The 23,631-nt window shown below is 38.2% G+C and overlaps 1 protein-coding gene and 1 pseudogene across 1 annotated transcript in view; both read right to left on the bottom strand.

Moving 5' to 3' along the window:
• Window positions 1-11,513: 11,513 nt before the first annotated feature.
• LOC104593689 (enoyl-CoA delta isomerase 2, peroxisomal pseudogene) lies at window positions 11,514-12,269 on the bottom strand (annotated as a pseudogene).
• A 2,885-nt stretch (window positions 12,270-15,154) lies between these two features.
• The window catches only part of LOC104593473 (protein FAR1-RELATED SEQUENCE 3-like), a 44,497-nt gene continuing 36,020 nt past the window's right edge, over window positions 15,155-23,631 (bottom strand). Inside the window, exons 5-6 of the mRNA XM_010253333.3 lie at window positions 21,690-21,809; window positions 15,155-15,544 (exon numbers count right to left, since the gene is read on the bottom strand). Of these exons, the coding sequence (XP_010251635.1) occupies window positions 15,500-15,544; window positions 21,690-21,809 (165 nt within the window). The 3' untranslated portion in view covers window positions 15,155-15,499. The remainder of the gene's footprint in view (window positions 15,545-21,689; window positions 21,810-23,631) is intronic.

Below are 23,631 nucleotides of genomic sequence, written 5' to 3'. Positions count from 1 at the left end.
CATAGCCTAAGGAAAATGCCTCTTGGAGATTTCTCGACCTTATTAGTCTTGGCCATGTTGTTCTTGAGGACCTTACAGTAGGAATGAGGATTGGAGGTTGTTTCAGAGGTAACAGGATTCAATGTTTTTTTCTAGTATCTCCTCCCTTATTTAATGCTAGAAGAAACTCAGAATTAAGCGGTAATTATCTTGAAACTAAGATGGTGTTTGGTACCATTGTCATTTATCAGAAAATCAACATCAGTTCTGTGCCAAATAAGTGTTTCCCCTAATGGAGCCTGAAATTTTGTTTGGTTAAGCCCTTAATTAAGAAAACATTTTTCTTGGGTTGTATGAGAGTGATCCATTAGTGCCTAATGGCACCTAGTGGCACTAAATTGTAGGAAAACATTTAAAGCATATTTCTCAGGCGGTAACTGTCTTGAAACTAAGATGGTGTTTGGTACCATTGTCATTTATCAGAAAATCAACATCACTTCGGTGCCAAATAAGTGTTTCCCCTAATGAAACCTGAAATTTTGTTTGGTTAAACCGTTAATTGAGAAAATATTTTTCTTGGGTTATATGAGAGCAATCCATTAGTGCCTAATAGTACCTAGTGGTGCTGAATTGTAGGAAAACATTTAAAGCATATTTCTCTCAATTTTTTGAGAAAAAAATTTGTACAAAACGCTTATCAATTAAACACCATCAATACAAACAAGCCCTAAATCATTCTTAATTTCCTATGAGCAGTAATAATGACTAGCTTTGGGTATTCTAAACACTTTTCTTTTTCTTTTTCTTTTTTTGAAAGGAAGCAATTGTTCACCATAAACTAGTATTCAATAACCCTAATTCATTTACATCAAGTTTGATGGTTCAAGTCTTTTTAATTCCCACAATTGACATAGGGAATTATTCTTGTCATGATTTTGAGTCATAATTAACCCTTTTGTATGCAATGCTCATGTTTCGAGTTTGATCTCACATTTATTCCTTGTTTTATTCTTACCTTTCCTCAATTTCTTTCCATTTAAGGTCTTCGGCCATGTACAATTCAAACCAAACTCGCAATTCTCTTTATTTAATAATCTTGACACCATCATCCTCATCGCTTTCATAGTTCAAGCATGGGTTTGCAAACTACAAATTGGACCACTTGAGATCACCATTTAGCCAATGATCAAAATCACTTATTATTGTTATTACATTTCCAATATTTTTCTCATTTTTTTTGTTTCTTTCTCGATTATATTTTCACTTTGGAAACATTTTGATTGGTTATTTAGGAGGCATTCTGTTGCCCAGATAACCAAACCCAAGAGGGGGTGAATTGGGTTTTAAACGATTTTTTCCCAACTAAGGCTTTTTAAAACTTATGAATACAAACTTTAATGGAATGAAAGGTTGTGTGTGTGCTATGCAAATGTGATGCAAATAATAGAATGAATGAACATTTAAAATAAGTGTAAGAAAGTAAGGTGCACAAATTTTTAGAGGTTTTGCCAAACTTAGGCCTATGTTATCTCCTCAGGCCACCTCTTGAGAATTTCTTTTAAATAATTAGGCTTCCAAGTTTTGACAAACTTTACAAACAATAGGACTTTTAAGTGCCTACTGGACCTTATAATAGTTGGATTTACAAGTGCTAACAAGACCTAAATGGTTGAACTTCTTAGTGTTAATCAAACCTTAACCGTTAGACTTATGGGTGCTAACTAAACACATAATGGTGTTCATATTTGAACATACAAATACAACAAGATAATAACAATGTAATGCATAGATACAATGCAAATGCCTCTAGATAGGCTGAAAATAACAAATACAAGCAAACCTCTTGATAAATTAATAAAAACAAATACAAACAAATCTATATCAGGTGCAAGAGTATGTACAAGACTATAGGCTCAAACACTTTAAGAGACTTAAGAAATCTCAATGAGAAAGAAATAAGCCCAAAGGCTACTTAGTTGTTCTCACTATATGAAATGATTAAGCTTAGAAATCTCTTCTCTAAAACTCTTACACATAATGCTTTTTGTTTACTTGGCAACAAGATTGAAGGTTTACTAGAAGAGGAAATAGTTATTATACTTTCAAATGATAAGATTTTTCACCAAATAATTAACTAGCATGAACTAGTAATGGACTATTATGCATAGGGAAGGATCTTTTTTTCTCTAGTAATCGACTACTTCCTCTTGATAATTGACTAATAGCAATTTTTGAGTTTCGGTTATAAGACATAATCAACTATGGATTTTCTATAGTTGACTATCAATAGTTTCCAAGTGACACTAACCTTAGCTGTCATAGGTAATTGACTATAGTTTCATGGCGAGTCAACTAATGAGTAATATAAGTCCCTTTTGTCAAGGTTAATCGACTATAACTTCAGGGGTAGTTGATTACTAACAGCTCTTAACCTAAGAAATTTTAAGCTTTTGATTACAAAGGTTCAAGAACAGTTCTTTAGGTTTTCAAACTTAGATTTTCCACATTATGTCAATGGATGTGTTTGAGAATACTTAAGAATCAGACCATTGGTTTCTAAGGTTAGAGTACTTGAATTTGGTCACATTTAAACCCATAAAATGAATCTTATGCAAATGATTTACATCAAAGTCCTAAGATAACCCACACAATTCAATGCACTGAAACTTTATGCTTCTTTCCTGTTAGAGTTGACAGTACAAGGGCATTTTAGTCATTTGTCTATCTAGTTGAGAGTGAATAGTTTGTTTTGTTTAAGTTTAAGTTATGTGTCACATACTTAATGAGGGACAATTTAGTCTTTTGTATTTCAGATTATATACAATATAAATACAAGTGGGTCGGCTAGGTGAGGGTGACTTTTCCACTATAGCCGAATCCTTCTTCCCTTTCTCTTCTTCTTCTTCTTCTTCTTCTTCTTCTTCTCATACTTCAGGTCTGAATTGATTAAGATTAATTTACATGGTATCAGAACGAATGTCACAAGTTCAGATCTGCTCGTCTTGTTTTTCTGGTTTACCCATTTTTTTTCTATTGCTCTCTTTTCTAGGGTTTCGCAGATTTCTCAAGATTCACTAGGAGATTAAGGGAAAGGCTGCAAAGGAGTGGTCGTTTTTCTCTGTAGGAGGCCTTCATGCCTCCGGTGTGTGGTGTAGTGGTTGTTTGTGGTGATTGGTAGGAAGCTCTCTATTCAATGGTACGAAGAGAGCAGGTTCGGGTGGGATAGTGTTCAGTTGAGTATATGTTTGTTCTATAGTGTGCAGTGTAGGTGTTTTATTTAATGGTTAAGTGATTACAACTCTTGTATTAGGTGTGTGATTGGTTTTGCAGTGTGCAATCCAGGTGTTTGATTTAATGACTGAGTGATTACAGTTATTGTGTTAGGTGCGTGATGTGTATTTGGAGAAGTCAGTGGTGCTGAAAGTGAGTTAGGGTTTTGTGGTGGTGCGTAAAGTTGTGTTGAATACTCGAAGGTGAATACTCTACTTATAACAATGATTTCTTTGTGAAGTAAGGTGAATTAGCTAAGATGGCATCAACTAGAGATGGGAATGACAATAAAATTGGTGTTATGATTTCTTCAGGTTACCTAAATGTTCAAATGACATCTATTAAGTTGAATGATGAGAACTATGTGCCGTGGGCAAAATCTGTGGAGGTATTTTTAAAAGCCAAGAAAAAGGCAAAACATGTGAGAGAGGAGAAGCCCTCATCTGATTCTCTAGGGTTCAGTGATTGGAAATAGGAGGATGCACAAATCATGACCTAGTTGTGGAATAGCATAGAATCTAAAATTAGTGTGAATTTTATGTTCCTAGATACAACTAAAGAAATTTTGGACAATGCTAAGAAACTTTACTCCAACCAAGAATATTACTAGGGTATATCAGCTGTACCAAGAGTACTTTAATTTGAAGCAAGGTAGCCAAAGCTTGGAGGAATACTATGCAAACATGAGGAATATAAAAAATGAACTTAATGTATATCATCCTCTGACTCTGGATGTTCAGGTTTAACAACAACAGCGAGAGCAACTTGATGTGGCAAGGCTGAATATGAACATGTTCGGGCACAAATATTGGGGGGTTCAACTCTTCCCTCCCTTGAAGAAGTGTTTGCCCATCTTCGAAGGATATCTGTTGACTCTACAGAGTTTCCTCCTCTCTCGGACAGATTTGGTTTTGTGGTAACTAGAGGGGGAGGTCGTGGAAATAGAGGTGGAGGTGATGGCCATGGGTTTCCAAGAAACAGAGGTGGTTCTATGGTTAATCGATCTAGTGGCTGCAGTGGTGGTCGAGAGTCAGGGGGAGGTCGTGGTAGAGGAAGGAGTAGTGCAACTAGGAAATGCACATATTATGAATTAGAGGGGCACACTGTTCATTTCTGCTATGATTTATATGGTCCACCCAGCACTTGGGCTAACCATGTTGTGACTAGTGGCAGTAGTACAGTTAATGAAAATCAGCAAACTGATCAGACTCCCTCTACATCTACTGGTGCTTTTGGGAAGGAGATGGTGAGTGTACCACGTGAGGTATATGAGAAGTTCCTCTAGACATCTTCTCAGTAGAATACAACTACTCTTGCCCATTCAGGTATGGCTTGCTTGGCTTCCAAACCATCATCCTGTATCATTGACTTTGGAGCCTTGGATCTTATGTTTGGGACTTTAGATATATTTTCTTCTTTTTCCCCATCTTTTACATCCCAAACAGTTACATTTGCTCTATAACCCTCATCCCTTTAATCTTATGTCTGTTAGTAGACTGCCAAGTCACTTAATTGCTCTAGAACCTTTTATCCCTCATCTTGTGTGTTTCAGGATCTCAAGATGGGGATGAAGATTGGTGGAGGACATGAAGCAGGTGGATTGTATTACCTTGATGTTGGTGGCCTGCTAGTAGCCTTTCAGTCATCTCTTACTCATCTCCACTGGCATTGCAGACTTGGTCATCCATCTCTCAAAGCTTTGAAGTTGTTGATTCTGTCCTTAAGTCATCTTTCATCGTTGGATTGTGAGTCGTGTCAGCTTCGGAAATACCATAGAGTCTCTTTTAGCCCAAGAGTTGATAGTTGTGTCTTGAGTCCATTTCTTTAGTTCATTCAGATGTTTGGGGTCCAAACAAAGTGGTGTCATACAATGGTTATAAATATTTTGTAATTTTTGTTGATGACTTTTCAAGGATGACATGACTTTATCTTATGAAAGATCACAGTGAATTATTCTCTATTTTCCAAAAATTTTATGCTGAAATATGTTCCCAATTTAGAATTCATGTTAAAATTCTTCGCTCAAATAATGCAAAAGAATACACCTTAACACCGTTTCAGGAATATTTAAAGAACCGTGGGATCATTCATCAAACTTGTTCTTATACCCCACAACAGAATGAAGTGGTTGAATGCAAAAATCGACACTTACTTGAAACCACAAGTTTCATTATGCTTGAAATAAATGTCCCAAAGTGTTTTTGGAGTGGTGTTGTCTTAACATCGGATGCCCATGTCCATCCTTGGGAGTCAATCACCTTTCTCAGCATTGTTCCCTATTATTTATCCATTCCCTCTTACTCCTAGAGTCTTTGGTTGTGTTTGCTTTGTTCAAAATTTAGGACCTGATTTAGACAAGTTAGATATGCGTGCTTTCAAATGCATATTCCTTGGATATTCCAAGACCCAAAAAGGGTATAAGTGTCATAACCCTTGCTCTCGTCGGTCCTTTGTGTGTTCAGATGTCACTTTCTTTGAGTTAGTTCCTTTTTTTCTCAAGTACTGAGGCTTCTTCTCCTGCTCTTGTGGTTCCATTTCCTGTTCCAATAGAGGACCCCATTCTTGTGGTCTCTATTCCATCCCCACCTTCACCTGTGCAGGTTAATACTGAGATGCCACCAATCAGACAAGTTTATACTCACAGAATAGCACCGACTCCTCATCCAGTTTAGTCCCGTTGACAGATCCTGTGGTTGCACCTCCTCCTTCCGACCTTGATCTTCCTATTACATTGCGGAAAGGTAAACATAGTTGTATATCTCATCCTATTTCTCATTATGTTTTAGTTGCTCACCTTTTTGCTTCCTATCGCCATTTTGTATACTTGCTATCCATTGTTTCCACTCCCAAGAATGTCTAGGAAGCCCTTACCTCTCCAGGGTGGCGACAAGCAATGGAAGAGGAATTGTCTGCTTTACGAAAGAATCACATGTGGGAACTTACTACTCTCGTTACTGGTAAGCATGTTGTTGGGTGTAAATGGGTCTACACAGTGAAGTATCTTCCAGATGACAGTGTGGAACGATTAAAATCCAAGTTAGTGGCCAAAGGCTATTCTCAGTTGTATGGTGTAGACTATATGGAGACATTTTTTCCTATGGCTAAAATTGGCTCAGTTCAGGTATTGATTTCATTAGTAGCTATGTATGACGGACCTCTCTTGTAGTTTGACATCAAAAATGCCTTTTTGCATGGTGATCTCATTGAGGGGGTATATATGGAGCAACCACCAGGGTTTGTTGCTTAGGGGGAGGATAGTAAGGTTTGTAGACTTCATAAGGCAATTTATGGATTGAAACAATCTCCACGTGCATGGTTTGGTAGATTCAGTAAAATAGTGAAGAACTTTGGGATGAAACAGTGTCAGGTAGATCATTCTGTGTTCAGCCATGACTCAAAAGATGGAAAAATCTTGCTAGTGGTGTATGTGGACAATATTGTCATAATTGGGAGTGACAGTAATGAGATTGACAGGTTGAAGAAATTCTTACAGGACCACTTCAATACGAAAGATTTGGGTAAGCTAAAGTACTTCCTGGGAATAGAATTTGCAAGGTCAAAGCATGTAATTAACTTATGTCAAAGGAAATATGTTCTTGACCTACTTGAAGAAACAAGACTGTTAGGTGTTAAACCAGCCAAGACACCTATGGAACCAAATGCTAAGTTAAGTGTCGATGCAGGTGAAAAGTTTGATGATCTTAGAAGGTACAGGAGGTTGATGGAAAAATTGAATTATCTAACAATCACATGACTAGATATATCATTTGATATAAGTTTGGTGAGTCAGTTTATGCAACATCCTCGAGTCTCATATTGTGAAACAGTCCTAAGGATAGTTAGATATCTGAAGGGTGCTCTAGGTCGTGGTATGTTATACAAGAGTAGATGAACTCTTGAGATACAAGGATATACATATGCTGATTGTGCTGAATCTGTATCAGACAGAAGGTCAACTACAGGGTATTGTACCTTCTTTGGTGGCAATTTGATAACTTGAAAGAGCAAGAAACAAATAATAGTTGCAAGGAGCAGTGCAAAAACTGAGTATAGGGCTATGGCTCATACTACATGTGAACTAGTCTAGCTGAAGAATTTGTTACAAGAAATGGGATTTTCAATTGATAGACCCATGAGGTTATACTGTGATAATCAGGCTGCTATACACATTTCCTCTAATCCTGTCTTCCATGAGAGAATAAAGCATATTGAAGTCGATTGCCACTTTATAAGAGAAAAAGTGGTTGATGGAGTAATAACTACAATTCATGTCAATTTAAGAAATCAGTGGATAGATCTTTTTACAAAGGAGTTGTTCTGGGGCAGTGTAGATTACATATGTGACAAATTGAGATTATATAATATATATTCTCCAGCTTAAGGGGGGAGTGTTAGAATCAACAGTACAAGGGCATTTTAGTCATTTGTCTATCTAGTTGAGAGTGAATAGTCTGTTCAGTTTTGTTTTCAAAGGAAAATATAAGTTGATTTTGTTTCAAAAAACAATACATGCTTTTAGAACCATCAAACTAATGGTTATTAAAAAAAAATCTAATATGATTTATGGAACATGGTATTAAATGAGATGAAAACATATTTTTGAAACCACAAGTCAAGAACTTGTTTTTGGTTTTAGCCTTGAAAACAATGAACACATAAAACATGTCTTTTGCATTTTTTGTTTTAAAAAACAATCTATTTTCAAACCAAGTGCTTTTGATTTGCTTTAACAATTAACGCCTCCTTAAATTCCTTCTCTCGTTCTTTCCAAAACCTGCGTCTGCATTAATTTGTTTCTGAAACTTAATTTCTTTGCTTCTTCTGATCACATTTTAATTGCCATTAACGACCCTCTTGTGTTGGGGTGACATCCCTCTCCAAGTTTCAATTCTAATCTTCTTTCATCTGTCTTGGCTGATCTTACTCTTTGTTTCCATCTACCCAATCAAAATGATTAGCCATTAACAGTTTCCTTCTTTTGAGCTTTCCAACCATTGATTTCTGTAACAGGGCTCCGGTTCCATGCTGATCACTTAGAACATTATCACCTAGGCTACTGAATGAGCTGCCTGGTTAGCATTCCTACTCATATATAATATTTACTTTGTGCAAAAGAATTATCCAAAATATAATTACAGCCCCTTCAAGCATTCAGTAATAGAATTCAAGGCTCGCTAAAAGGGAATCGGACATTAGTATAACAGCTCACTGATTCACCTGCAGCAGCCAGCACCAAATAAAGAGACCCTCTTCATATTTGGCTACATACCCAATAATAGCAGAACCATCATTCTCAACACCATAATGACAATTTTAATTCAACAAAACCAGTTGGAGGGCTAGAACAGAAGACTTCCTTATTCTGAATATTTAAACCTGGATTACTCCTCTACTCAAATTACAATTTCTAAAAACATATTTAACCTGAACTAAGAGAATATTAGCAGAACATTGATTCAATTGAAAAAATAGCCATCCCAAGACAACACTAACATTTTTTTTTTGGAAAAACAACACTAACATTTTATCCAATTTATCATCAAACGAAGCTAAGAAATCGCAAACAATATCTCTTGTGCTATTATTTTCCTGAAACCAATCTACACTCTAATATTCAGAGAGCACATAAACAAAATCTCTCTTACTAAAGGACAATTAATACAAAAAATAGTGACTAATTCCTCTTTATAATCACAAAAAGGGGAAAAAATACACAAGATTTATCCTTAATTTTCCCCCAATTTGCTAAAACAGATCTGAGCAGAATAAAACCTCTAAATATTCTCCACATGAATAATTTACATTATGGGGAATTTTCAATTTTTGAATCTTGCTTAAAATCCTCCTAATTTCAGAATTTAAAGCAACATTTCTACCATCCTGTCACAAGAAAACATTAAAAACATAATTTTTAGATAAAGTCCAAATAAATTTGTAACCATTGTTCTGCAAAAAAATATGGGTTTGAGAAGTATCCTTAATAGTATCCTCCAAAAAAACATCTCCCTAAAAAGTTCATATTTCCATTGCCCTGTAGAATTAACAACAAGATTCCTTAAATTTTTAAATCTAGAGGTGGGCCCATAGGATTATAATAACCATTTTTACCCATAATCCAAAAGCATTTCCCAAATTGACATCCTTGAGTCTTTACAGACTTCTAAAGCCCAATCTTTCTCATTTCTAAAAGACCCTTTGCAATACATTTCCATATAAGAGAATCTTGACTTCCAATCTTCCTTAGGCACAACTCATTATTAGAAAGGTATTTAGATCTTAAAAATTTTTACCCACACTGCATCTTTTTAAAATCTTGACTTCCAATTCCTCCTGCTGACAACCATGGCCTGGTAGATTCATCAACCTGGCATTAAAGAATCTATCAAGATCATCTGTTTCTGGCAAATGAAGAACACAATGTCTACAGAGATGACCTAATTTCCCATACAAATAACAAATGACTGGTAAATTTTCATATCTGTAAAGAACCCAAACAGAACTACTCACGAAAGCTCCAACTTTCAAGGTCCATTAATTGGGATAACCACCTTCAGCCTAATGGTGAGGAATAACCTCCTTCAACCTACCACTAGTAGATTGAACTCAGAACCCAACTTCATTCCTTGCATGTTCAAGAGGGAAGTTATGGATCTGAATCCATACCTTTGCATCTTTGAGAACCCACTCAGACTGTGGTCTCCAAAGAGCCCATTCTTTTAACAAGATCCACTGGTTAAAAATTATCCATGAACAACATTCTGATAATTTACCTCATACCTAAACTTATGCAGCAAAATGACTCTAATGGACACTCTGTTGACCCCTTATATTACATGCAATCTGTTTATCATATCAGCCAATGGAATGGACACTTTCGGGAAGACTCTTCCAATAAGACTTAAACCCCAGTAATCCATAAAGTTTTCAGTCATATCCCCCTATAAATTGATGACATCTACACTCCCATTAGCATCACCATTAAGCATGCTAGCAAAAGCATCCTGTAGATCATTTAAGGTTGTGTTTGGTACCATTGCTGTTTCTACCTGAAATGTTTGGGTTGATTAATACAAATTGGTGAGAAATATGTGCTGTCACATCACATATTAGAATCACTTCAAATAGAAAAAATGCATATGTCAGACTGATCATTGACATTGTTGAAACATCAGAATTGACATATCAGGTAGAAACAACAATTTGTATTGATCAACCCAAAATGTTTCATGTAGAAAAAATATCTCTCACCAATTTATATTGATCAACCCAAAACATTTCAGCTCAGTTTGGAAAGAGTACAAATACATACAAAATACAAGGCTTTGCACTCTACATATTTGTATTTGTACTCCTTCCAAAGCCTTCAGGTAGAAACAGCAATGGTACCAAATACAATCTAAGTCATCCATCTATAACAAATGCAAACAACAAACAAATGAAAAAATAAAACAGACAAAAGAAGCAATAAGTACCCAATAAGGTAAACCAAATACTGGGAAAACAATCATAGAGCAGGGAAAAAGAAACAAAAAGAAAACACTACCTGTATCCAATTAACGAGAAGAACACACAGAATAGTTTTTGATCTTGCTTTACTAACAAAAATACTACTTAGACAGCAAACGAGGAGTAATTACTATTTACTAGACCATAGTAATTCTCTACTAATGATCCTAGAATATCAACTTAAAAATCTCAAAATGCTACTGTAATGCGCCTAGATTGCACACAGCAGGAGAGGATGCTTTTTTGCAGCAAAAGAAAAAAAAAAAAACGAGGGGATGCTTTTTTTGATAGGTAAAATAAAATCGGAGAAGTACGGACAGGCCCAATGCAGATTCCATTAAAATAAAAGAAGAGTACAATTTAAACGACAAGGCATCACCCTACCCTTTGATCCTGGACATTTGAACTTAGCACTTCATTCAAACAAAATAATACTAAATATGAAAATTAGCAAGGAACACAATATGCTTCTATCATTACAATTTATTCAGACAAACAGGCTCGATAAACTGAGATCTTTGAGATTCTTTAAGGCTAAGAATCTCATGGATTCATTGTACGAAGCTCCCACAAATTTCATAAGAATATTGTGGCAGATGAATTTATGAGACAACCAAATGTCTACACTTAGATGACCTAAATATCATCACTCTGCTCTTTTTCACCCTTAAAAAAAGAAAAAAAGATCTTACTGATTACCAGCACTACGAATCCTCCTTTGCTTAAGAAGTACAATAACACCCACTTTCCCCCCATTATTACATCCTCGAACCCAGGCGCCAGACATAAGGATCCCTATGAGCTTCCAATTCTTCAACTACACCCGGAAAACTTGCAGCCCTCAAATTAGCATAACTGTCTCTCTTCCAATTCCGACTCGCTAGCTTCTCAGCTTCAAGAATTGCAGCCTCAAGTGTCTTTGCAGAATCCTCATAAACCCCATTCACAAACCCAGAATCAAAACCCTCAGAAGCCCTGAACTTCTTGGCCTTCAACACCACGTCTATCAGAGTATTAGCCATCACAATCTTGCTTTTTATAACTGCCATCAGACTCCTGGGCATGAACATCCCATGATCCAATTCGCTCATGTAGAGCACTTCTTTTCCATCCTTCATGAACCTGTAATCGTGAGCCAGTGCCAGCATGAATCCCCCGGCCGCGGCGTGCCCGCATATGGCGGCCACTGTTGGGATGCCGAGTTTCATCATCAGGCAGAGGAGACCTTCGAATTTGTCTTGGATGATAGTGAGGCCAGAAGAGGAAAGATTATCTTTTATCCATTTGAGGTCCAGGCCATTAGAGAAGAACCTCCCTTCGTTGGTGGTTACGAGGGCGCCGGCGTCCGGGGACTGCTCGATCGTCTTGAGGGCAGCGGCGATGTCGTCGATGGAAGATGGGTTGAAGCGATGGTCGTCTTTCCCGGTTAGGGTTAGGACGTAGACTCGGCCGCGTTTCTCGAGCCGGCAAGTTCGCCATTGATTCACATGTTGGAGCTTCTGCTTGTTTTCCATTATGAGATTCTAGCTAGTTTTCTAAGTTCTCAACTCCAAAGTTCTATTTACGGCTTTACCCCATGAATGAGAATGGATCCTTTTTATTTTGGGTAAATTATAAATGCCCCCAATACTAACGGCGTTAATGACAATAATCCCACAACTTGTTGTACATTGTGTATACTTAGTTCCAATCAAATTAATATTTAGATATATTTATTGTAAATGAGTAAAAGTATAACATTGTTTCATGTTAATATTGATATGTTTTTGTATTTAACTTTTAAATTTAATATTTATTAGACTCGTATTAGTTTAAAACGTTTTCAGCCATTAGATGGACTTAGGGAGTTTATCCTATTAAGCCTGACACTGATGTGTTGTCAAAGAAATTGATTATGGTGTTGTACTAGGTGTTGGATTGAGCTATCTTTGACATGCCAATCAATGAGATCCATCAAGAATCAAAACCTAAATATGTTGGGGCAGTCTGAGAATTCACCTGAGTAGATGATCATAATGATAGAATTGGCCTCTTTGTCGGACAAAGTGAATGATAGGGTTTACACTCTCTCTAATAGAAACCTAAACTACTGACAGTGAATTTCAACTGTATTTGAAATCTGGTTTTGCAAAATATATATAACGTTTTATGAAAAATATTTACAAAATGTTTTAATTCCCGGGAGTTGTGATTATTATGGGTTGAGAGATTAAGTGTAAGAAATCATTACAAAGCTGATTACCTGATGGGTTTTATCTTACTTAAGTTCATTATTCTTAAGTTCAACATTTAGGTGTAAATGTTGGGTCCATATTGAGCTCATAGTAATGCGCTCAGGGGTTCACTACGTTTAATAGTGAATTCGGCCAAGCCTTTTCACAGAAGTTGAGCCGAACCCATGTGAATTTATTATAGGGTCTCACACCATACAAATTAGGCCTAAGTTGGCCATACAATATCTTGGGTCGTAAGCCTTTGAAGTAAATGGACCTAAGGCCCATAGTTAATAAGATTAAGTAAGTTGTCACATGACAACTTAAGTTGTCATGTACTTTAGGCCAAATATGAATTTAGAAATGGTTATGAAACACCCATCATCTTAAGAGGATAAGACTTATATCTTAATAGAATCCAAATCCAAATTAGATTTGGATAATCTCTTAATTTGATTAAGAGAGTGCTCCATAAGGAGATAAAAGAAGAAAATGGTGAATCAGACTAGAACATCACTCTCTCTTGTTCTCTCTTGTCTTTCAATAAACCCTCACGATCTAGGCTTTAAAAATTGATTTATATTAGTTTTCTTCTTTGTTTTTGCAAGAAAAACTCAGAAGAAAATCAGATTCACTTACCTCATTCGATTCAAGCAAGTTGGATCACAACTTTGTTGAAAACTGTGTTGTTGAACCGACTTCACGCGCCACTTTCAGTGGAGGTTGGTTTTATGACTGATTTGGGCGTAAACTTCCACCTTGGGATCTGCATCTGTGGAATGTGTATTAGATATACATCTCCCTCTTTGTTTGGTTTCAAATTTGGTTTGGTTTGGTTTAGTGTAAGATCGATCCGAAAAATTCAATTTTCAAATTCACCAGGAAATTGTTTCCCGTAAGGGTTAGAAATTTTTTTTTGAAATTTCATCCAACCATTTAACATGGTTCGACCATCCATATGATGGATTCCAAAACCTTCCAGCACAACTTTCATTAGCAATTGCAACAAAACACCTCTACTATGGGTCAATGACACTTTCCCCCTAAACTTTTATTTCCAACAAAGATCCCTAAACTTTGGTTTGAAGAAAAAGGTAGGGAAAGGAAGGGAAAGAAAGGGAAACCAATACAAGGTTTATAAAGATTTCCATACCTTTCCATTCCTTTCCCTACATTTTCCTTCAAACGAAATATAACCTAAGAGTTTGGTTGTTCTTAATTTATTAGAGAAAGGAGTGAAAAGTTATAACCTCCAAAGTTTGTATACACATTTAAAAAACAAGTCTAGCGTTTTTCTAACACTTTGATCCACTGTTACCGGACCACAGGCCTCAAGCCTCATCCATACCAAACAAAATTTAGTATTGCCACATGCTAAATTCGTGCCCCTCAGCCTCATCCAAAGTTTTGTTTGTCAAACTCGTGCCCAGTTGAGCTAAATTTGGCAGCCCGAGTGGCTGAGACCAGTGTGGCCTTTTATGGTCCATTTGTTTTGTGGGACTAGGGGCTTGAAATTAGAACGAGAATGACCATTCTAATTCCAATCATTTAGTTGAATAAAATCAGAATCTGATTACCATACCTGATGGAATGGCATTCCCACATTTGAAAGAATAGACATTCCCTCTCTGCCTTGGGAATGATAATCCCATTCCAGCTGATTCCGATTGCCATCTGAATCAAACAGGCATGGAATATACCATTCTGATTCTAATCCCAACTGCAAACCAAAAGAACCCTTAAAAGTTTCCTAACGGTAAACTAAAACAAACTGCTTGTTGAAATCACCACATTCTTCAGATCTTATATTTCGCAAACTCCAATACTAGAAACAAAAATATTTGAAAAGCAATCTGTTACTCTGGCTCTTAATAAATAAAACTTAAGGTTCCCTAAATAAGGATCATTTTCTAACTGACAGGATTGCAAGTCGTAGATAAAACAGGCAAAAATGAACCGAAGAACCAGCCCAGATGGATTCACATTTTGCCAAAAAACCCCAACTCGATCTTAATTAAACCCACCATGTTTCAAGCAGAGCCCCCTTTTGTGCAACTCTTCAAATAAAAAATGAACCTTAATTCACTAGTCTTATGAGGGGAAGGAACCAATAACAGAAACATTAAACAATGGACTGCACCACAAAACAATCCAGTAACGTCCTGTTGTAATGTAGTCATAGCCTGTGCCAATAGTAGAAACAGGAGACAATAAAAATGCTTCTTTTATTGATAAGTATATACAAAACCAAAATGTTCAAAAAACAATCTATACTAAATGGACAAAAAAACGCTAAATGGAAATGATCATTATCATTCAAGTGATGCCACTTGGGCTACTATAAATTTTAATATATTGGAGGTTGAAACTCATTGTTGCACAATGACTAATATTTACAGAGGTAAACCGCATGAGTGAATGGAAATGTGGGTTATATGCTTCACCTTTCAGAACATACTGGCACAGGTAACGCTCATTGAAGAGCATGACATGGCATGGTCCATAACAAAAGAAAATTTGCTTGGATCCTCCTATTGCCTCATCTTCTTCTGTAATGGCCCTGAAGAAGGCCCAGCCTGCCAAAGAAAAAAAAAAATTGGTCGATGATAAAGAAATTATTTGCAATGTCAAATAGTACTACTTTTTGATGATGAAAAATGGAAACAAAAGAACATTGAACCTGGATTGAATCACTCAATTGTGGCCAATCATTTAGACCTTCCATTATTAAATTAAATTGGGTAGATCAAAGCTATATTTTTTTTTTCATTTTTTTTGATCCTTAGATGAAGTGGAGAAAGGAAATGAGGATCAAGGCCAAAACTTTCCTGCTTGAGGGAACTAGAAGCAGAGGTAAAGACCCTACTGATTAGAGAAGGAGAGTAAATGTGTTCCTGGGATGCAGCAAGGTAGCTCAAAGGTTTTGTAGATGGAGCTATTCAGTTGGTGAAACAGACAGGCTGGAAGAATACATTGGAGATGGAAGAAAGGATTTACCAGGTGGAACAAAGAAACTTAAAGGGGTGGTTTCTGGTACTAACAGAACAGTTTGGCTGAGAACAGAGACAAGTTATCTGCTTTCCAGAGGGTAGAAACAATTTCGGATGGAAAGTCATAAATGGTCTGTTATAGGAATATTTAATTAGGATTGTTGAAAATCAAAGAATTGAACAGGCTAAAGGGGAGAGTCAGCAGGAGAGCCAGGAGGAACCAATACAGAATATAGACCCAGAGTTACCTTTGGTTTGTCTTACGATGGCCCCAAGGATGGCTGCAAATGGAGGTAGTGAAAAATGGTAATCTTAACTAAAAATAGAGTGAAAGATTGGAAGGACATTTTGAATACACTTGAAACTAAGTTGCAGCTGAAAGACAGTTTTACTCAAGCCATTCAATCTCAATAAAACCATTATGGAGATTGGTAACACCAAACTCAATTTTTGTACATTGGAGACCAGTGAAGATCTGGTTATGGTTGAGATTGAATGGCTTGAGTCTATCTTGAGTAATGAGAAGACTTAAGAGGGAAGCCTCATTCTGAAGATTCTGGGCCTCCCGTTCAACTTGTGGTCTGAGTCTATCTTGAGTAAAGTCGCACTAGCTTGTAGAGGAGTCTTGATGGAGGAAAGGTTGTTGGTACAAATGGGCCTATTATGGTGAAACCCAAAGATGATGGGCCGGGAAAAGAGATTGAGCCAAATAAGAATAACAGCTTGGATATTGAGAAGGCACATGAGCTTTTAAGGGAACATGTGATTGGTAAGGAAGGGGTGATGATAGACGATTTTTTTTTGTCCATCATCTTCTTCAGTAAGAACTCAATGGGAGGTTGAAAGTTTGGATGTCAACAACATTCTGAGAGTGGATCTTCAGGAAGCAGAGAGAAAGAGAGAGAGAGAGGAGAGCAAAGGGGAAGTAGTAAAAGGATCCAGCAAGAGACAGGCCTTGCTCGTAGATGTTGGCCTGCAACAATCTGGCAAAAAAAATCAAGGATCTGATTTGATCCTCGCAGGCAGGATAAAGGAGGGAGGTAAGAAGGGGTTGGAGGGAGAGGAAAAGGTAGAGGAGAGGTGATGGGGAAAACTTAGGGGAGGAGAAGGAAGAAGGCGGTTTTGGTAAAAAAGAGGAAGTGAAGGGAATGAGATTAACGGAGTAAAAGTCTACCAAAGGAAAAGGAATTACAAACTGAAACTTCTAGAAGAGGATTGGAGTTGGAGAACAATGAGGAGGTAGAAGAGATCACGATGGATGAGATCCATGAAGTTGAAAAGAAAAGCCGACTTGAAAAAGTTATTAACAAAGCGGTAGAGGTAAGCAAAATATTGGGGGATTATTCTTCTTGGGGAGAGAGGATTTTGCAAGGAAAGCCTTAAGGGAAGTGGAAGAAAGGTATGGTGGGACTTTGAAGAATGGATAGAGGGACATTTTCGAGCAAAACAGGGCCTTTACAAAAAAGGGAAGATGACTTGGTAGCGGAGCAAGTGTTTGAGAAAAATGCGTCTTTGAGCTAGAAAGGATTAGTCAATTCTATGGAGAATGGAAGAATTGCGAGGGTTGTCTCAATGCAGTTAAAAGATTTAGACACCAAAAGTTTAGTAGATTTGTGCCAGTTCCAAAGGTGCTTGATAGATTGAAAGGGGATTTATTTAGGGTAGGCATTAACTAGAGGGTTAAGAAGAATAGAAGAGCTGTCAAGAAAAAGAAAGAGGTTGTTTGATTCATTTGTTAGAAGGCTTGGGATAAGTATTGTTTCTTGTGTAGAGGTCTCGGGTGGGGTGGTTTTGTCTGTTTATGGTCTCTGGGAAGGTGAGATGTGAGCAAAGGGTTAAGTTAGGATTTTAGTTGTGTTCTAATTGAATTTTCTTGGGTTTTATTAGGGATAGTGTCAAGGTTTGGTTGGGTAAGTGATAGTTTGTTGCTGGGATCTTTTATTTGTGGGTGATTCTTTATACCTTCTTGTACTTTTCTTTATCATTCTTAATAAATTTTTTTCTTTATTTATCTTAAAAAAAAATTCATCGCTAAATTTCTCCTTGACTAGCTTATCACATACTTGGGCTACTTTCTCATTGGCCCAGATCTTTTTTCACAAAGGGAGGCTTGTTCTTTCATCCACCTCACTAAACTTGTCAGAACTATTACACTTATTCCATGATTCAACACTTGGAGGGCATTCAGGGGTGCTGAGAACCTAAAGGGTGGAAACGTATGAGAAAGACTATTCAAGAGTATGTTGTCCAGTGTGCTATTTGTCAGAAGTACAAGAATGAGACTGTAGCTCCGGCTAGCCTCCTTCAACCCTTACCTTTACCTGAACACGTCTGGAATGATGTTACCATAGACTTCATCACAGGCCTGCCGATCAGCCAGGAAGTCTGTTATATTAGTGGTGGTGGACAGGTTGATGAAGTACAGTGATAAACTTCAAACAGCTGAGCTTCTTCAAGGGAGCTCTACCTCCTAAAATGAATACAGGAGGAGAAGAAAGGGAGAAGAGAATTAGGGAAAGGTGATTCAGATATTTCTTGCCGTTCCTTAGGGTTCTCATGAGCTATTTATATCTCATCATAACAGGTTCCTGTCATGCCAACTCCAAGCATGTGGGGAGGCTGAGTTAGTTCTGCTGACATGGCCTCCTAGTGTATACAAACTTGATGGGCTGAACTACACAAGACACTCCCTCTGAGCTGATGGCTTTGGTGTTTGATGCCTGGGGCTCCTGGACTTGGGCCGTGGGTGCTGGTGGGGGCTGCTGTGTTGACCCAGGTTCCCATCAGCCCCACCCTCTTTGTAAACAACCTTGTACTCAAGGTTGAAATCAGGAAATCGGTGCTGCAGCCTTGAAACATCTTCCCATGTTGCATCTTCCACACTTAAGGTTCTTCCATCTAACAAGAGCCTGTTTGATTCTCTTTGTACCCAACTTGATCCACCTGAAATCACAGATGGAGTGAGGTTCTAGTATGAGTGAACCCTCCTCTGGCTCTGAGAACTGAGGTAGAGTACTGCTGACTCTAGCTGAAGGAGATATGCATGGTTTCAGCAGACTAACATGCAACAGTCCCAGTGAACTCCAACCGGTGCAGGTTGGTATGGAACATGCAATTCTGTACCTGCAACCCCACCATTTTGCAAACTCCATCACACATAATCCTGTGCCCATTAGCCACATGGACCACAAAGGGATCTATAGCTTCCACTGCCATCACAGTCTGTTTTATCAACTCAGTGGTAATGAAGTTCAACAAACTTCCACAAAGGGATCTCTCTGTCCCACTGGGGCATCTTCAATCTCCTCAGAGTCATCTTCAACTTCCTCAGGCTATAGCAGAAACAACTGTTGGGCCTTGCAACAATGCCTAAGGGCAAAATTTTTCTTCACAATTGTAACACAGCCCTTCATCTCTGCATGCCTGCATCTCAGCCCATGAGAGTTTCTTAATGGGTACAAGGGCCTGGTTTAAGGTCTTGGGTAAACCCGGTTCAACCTATGGTGGGGAAGACTTTAAGACCAACTCTGGTTCAGGTCTAGGTGGTGGTGGTGGTGGTGTGTGTGTGGGGGGGGGTGTTTAATGAGTAGTCCCAAGGGATGATTTGTCATTTTGGTTTTGTCAATCTTCTCTTCAAATAACCTGGCCAACCCTAAAATAGCCATTACCATTGACAGTTGCATGACCTTTACCTCGAGTCTAATATCTTCCTAGAGCCCTCCGACAAAACACCTGATTAAATCCTTCTCCGGCCACCCATGAACCCTAAGCCAGTCTTTCAAATTGACTCTGATATTCCCCCAGTGATCCAACCTGGCGAAAATTGGCAAGGGACTCATCGAAATCTTCAAACCTAGAAAGGCTGAAGCATACATTGAGGGCTTCAGTGAAATCGAGCCAGGTCAATTGAGGATGAGACCTCCGGTACCATTGGTACCAGACGTTGGCTTCCCCATCCAAGTGAATTGAGGCAAGTTGGAGCCTCTAAGAAGCAGCAACATCATGATATTCAAAATATTGTTCAACTCTGTTAATCCAAGGTACAAGGTCCTCACACCTGAGAAGATTGGAAAATTGATCTTCAAGGTCCTACCAGATGGATTTCCTGCTGGCCAGTGGCTATCTCCTCTTGTTCACCTTCCCTGTTCGACCTATGGAGATTTTGTCGAACTGAGATGAACACAAAGAGAGTTACCTTCATCTCCTTTAAATCTCTATCTGGTTTGTGGAGTTGAACTTCCAGCCAATCCATTCTTTCATCTGAGGAACTAGCTCTAGTGTTGGGCATCCTGGACCACAGGCTCTGATACCAGTCGATAACTTCAAACAGCTGAGCTTCTTCAAGGGAGCTCTACCTCCTGAAATAGATAAAAGAGAAGGAGAAGAGGGAAGAGAATTAGGAAAAGGTATTTCAGATATTTCTCATGAGCCATTTATATCTCTCATCATAACAGGTTTCTTTCCTATCACGCCAACTCCAAGCACATGGGGAGGCTGAGTTAGTTATGCTGATGTGGCCTCCTGGTGTATACAACACAACACTCCCTCTGAGTCATTGGCTTTGGTGTCTGATGCCTAGGGTTCCTAGACTTGGGCTGTGGGTGCTGGGGAGGGGGGGTGGGTGCCAACCCAGGTTCTCATCATACAGCTATTTTGCAACCTTGGCCCATCCTTTCACAGCAGCCTAATTGGCCCAAGTCTTTATTCAGGAGATCACCCATTTGCATGAGACTCCCAAGTCCATTCTTTCAGACCAGGATCCAACCTTTATGAGCAGATTTTGGCTTGAAGACTTTAAGGTGCAGGGGATAAGGTTTCTGCATTCTACAAGTTATCACCCACAAACCAATGGACAGTCTGAGGTGATCAATAGAACAGATGGTTACCATGGGCTGAATACTGGTACAACATCAGCTTCCATGTCTCTACAGGGATGAGTCCTTTCAAGGTGGGATCCCCCAGCCATTGTCCCTTATAAACAGGGGTCATCATCAGATGTTGAAGTAGATGATCAACTTTCAGAGGGATGACATTCTAAGAACCTTAAAAGGTCACTTACTGCAAGCAACAAGAAGCACATTGAGCCTGGCACAAGTTTGCACCTTGATTTTTTGGGTTGTTTCGCATTGAACGTCTTGGGCAGGTGGCTTTGTAGACAGACAGACCACTGTAGCTCATTGAGCCTTTGTCTATTTGAAGTTACAGCCATATAGACAGACCACTGTAGCTCATTGAGCCTGGCACAAGTTTGCACCTTGATTTTTTGGGTTGTTTCGCATTGAACGTCTTGGGCAGGTGGCTTTCCATTTGGACCATCCACCCACTTCTAGATTACACCCTGTCTTTCATGTTTCCCTCCTTAAATGCAGTTTGAACCCAGGCCAAGCTTTTAGCCCAACCCTTCCTCACTTTACAGGGAAAGGAGCATTGCAAGTGAAGCTACCCAAGACTACTGATTTCCATGGGCCATGAAGAATGGAAAAGTGCTCCAGGAGGTGTTGGTCGAATGGAGTAACCTGCCCCCAGAAGATGCAACTTGGGAAGAATACTCCAAGCTACAGTGATGTGCATATAGTCTATAAAGTCCGAATAGTTTCAAGTAAAATAGCTGGGAGACCCATCGCTCCTAGTTCATTTACTTGATGGGTGGCATCTCCTTATCAAGCCCAAGTTAGCATTCCTGCAGTGCTCACAAATGTCTTTATCATAACAAGATTAACAGAATGCTTACAATGTTAGAGAGTTGTTCACTGATGTAGGCCATTGATCTCAACATGGCTTCCAGTGTATCTTTAGTAAGCTGGAATTTCACCTCTGTTTCGCCTAAAGGGGACTTAGCATAATCTTGGAGCTGCAAAATGTATAACATAAAAAGAATTAAACAAGCTCTACACAATTAACGAGGGACCCTAGAAATCTAAACACAAGAAAATTTATTTGTTCATAAAGAACAACACTATCAGCAAGGTTTAAAATGTTGGTGTCGGTGTCGGTGTCAGTGGAAAAATCAACCATCCAAATGTAGAAAACATGTTGGAAATGTTGAAAACATCATATGAAAATACTGTAGAAATTATAGACATGGTGGGACAATTATGAAATATGCAAAAATATAGAATGCTATTTTTTGTAATGATAAATGATGCAATGGGCAGACCTGTTAAATTATTATCCTGTTCCAAATCACCAAAACTACATGATAGAGACAGTTCAAGTAAAATTTAAAACTCATAGAAAGTGTGAATGATTCTAATAGATCAACCAATAATTTATTATACAATAAAAATAAGATTTAACTTCATATTTGAAAAGAATTTCAAATTGGCTCGAAGTGGTAATCATGTCCATTAGGTGAGCAAGAATACTGCTACCCCACACATCTAAAATATTGTCTCCAACTTATGTTACAACACTATCTTGTAATCCACATAGTGTGAACTGAATTCAGATCTAGGAGAAAACAGATCTAGGGGTGTCCAGGATAGTCGACCCCCACCCCAAAGAGCCTCTTTTATATTAAAGAGATAAAAAGTATGTACAGTTACAAGAATGCCCTTACAGGGCTGAAAGATAAAAAGAACATTTTAAAATAGAAGTATGTCATGGAAATATTAGGAAATTTATGGACATTTTAAACATGATTATTATTGTTATTGTTATTGTTATTATTTATTGGAAACAGTAACTTTCATTAAAAATAGCAATTAATCATTATACTGTCAACCACTCAGAGTATGAGTGTTGACCCCAACCATTTTATTTATTTATTTATTTTTTTTGAGAGAAAGCAATGTATGAATATATTAAGAAAACAAAAAACAGTATAGCAAGCTGCTATACATAAAAAGGGGGATGCACATCCAATGCCCATACGACCCTAAACCCCCACCCTCTGCTTTACAAAAATATTATCATATGCAAAAAAAGAATTGAGATTTCTTTCCCTACATGGTTTGTTCATAGCCAGACAGGAAAACAATTTCCCCAAGATTTTCTGGAAAACTGAATCAACCGAGCTGCTCTTGTTTCTGAACATTCTTGAGTTTCTCTCTTGCTAGACACACCAAAAAACTGGTGCAGGAGTGATATTCCATGCTACCTTCCCCCTTTTGGTTAGACCAGCTACACTCCAGCTCTGTAAGAAGTCCACCACTGATTCTGGGTTGCAGGTTTGCACCACAACCATTTCCCAAATCCTTGACCAAATCTCGTGGGCAAAGTCACAGTGTAACATCAAGTGGTTAACTGATTCAACGTGCCCATCACACAACACATAATTATTGGACTCCAAAGGCATGTCCCTCCTAGTTAAGTTATCCCTGGTTAGGATTCTGTTGAGGTAGGTGGTCCACACAAAGAAGGCTACCTTTGACGGCACATTTTTGCACCAAATGATGTTTGCTGGAATGGCCTGTTCCTCTAATCTGGACACGTGATTATAGAAGGATTTGACTGTAAAACTTCCAGATTTATCTCACTTCCACAGCCTTCTATCAATGCTCCCAATCTCCACCTGAGTGATATATAAATTGTGAAGCATTTCCACCATTGCCTCCACCTCCCAGTTATTTAGGTTTCTTCTGAAACGAGGAGTCCAGACCATGGTTTTCAAAACCGGACCAGACTGGAAAAACCGGGAACCGGTCAGATGACCGGTTCTGTTTTACCCCAAA

Source organism: Nelumbo nucifera, chromosome 7 (genome assembly GCF_055504915.1).
Source record: "Nelumbo nucifera cultivar China Antique chromosome 7, China Antique-T2T, whole genome shotgun sequence".
Classification (NCBI taxonomy): domain Eukaryota; kingdom Viridiplantae; phylum Streptophyta; class Magnoliopsida; order Proteales; family Nelumbonaceae; genus Nelumbo; species Nelumbo nucifera.
This window is presented reverse-complemented; position numbering and strand designations above follow the sequence as displayed.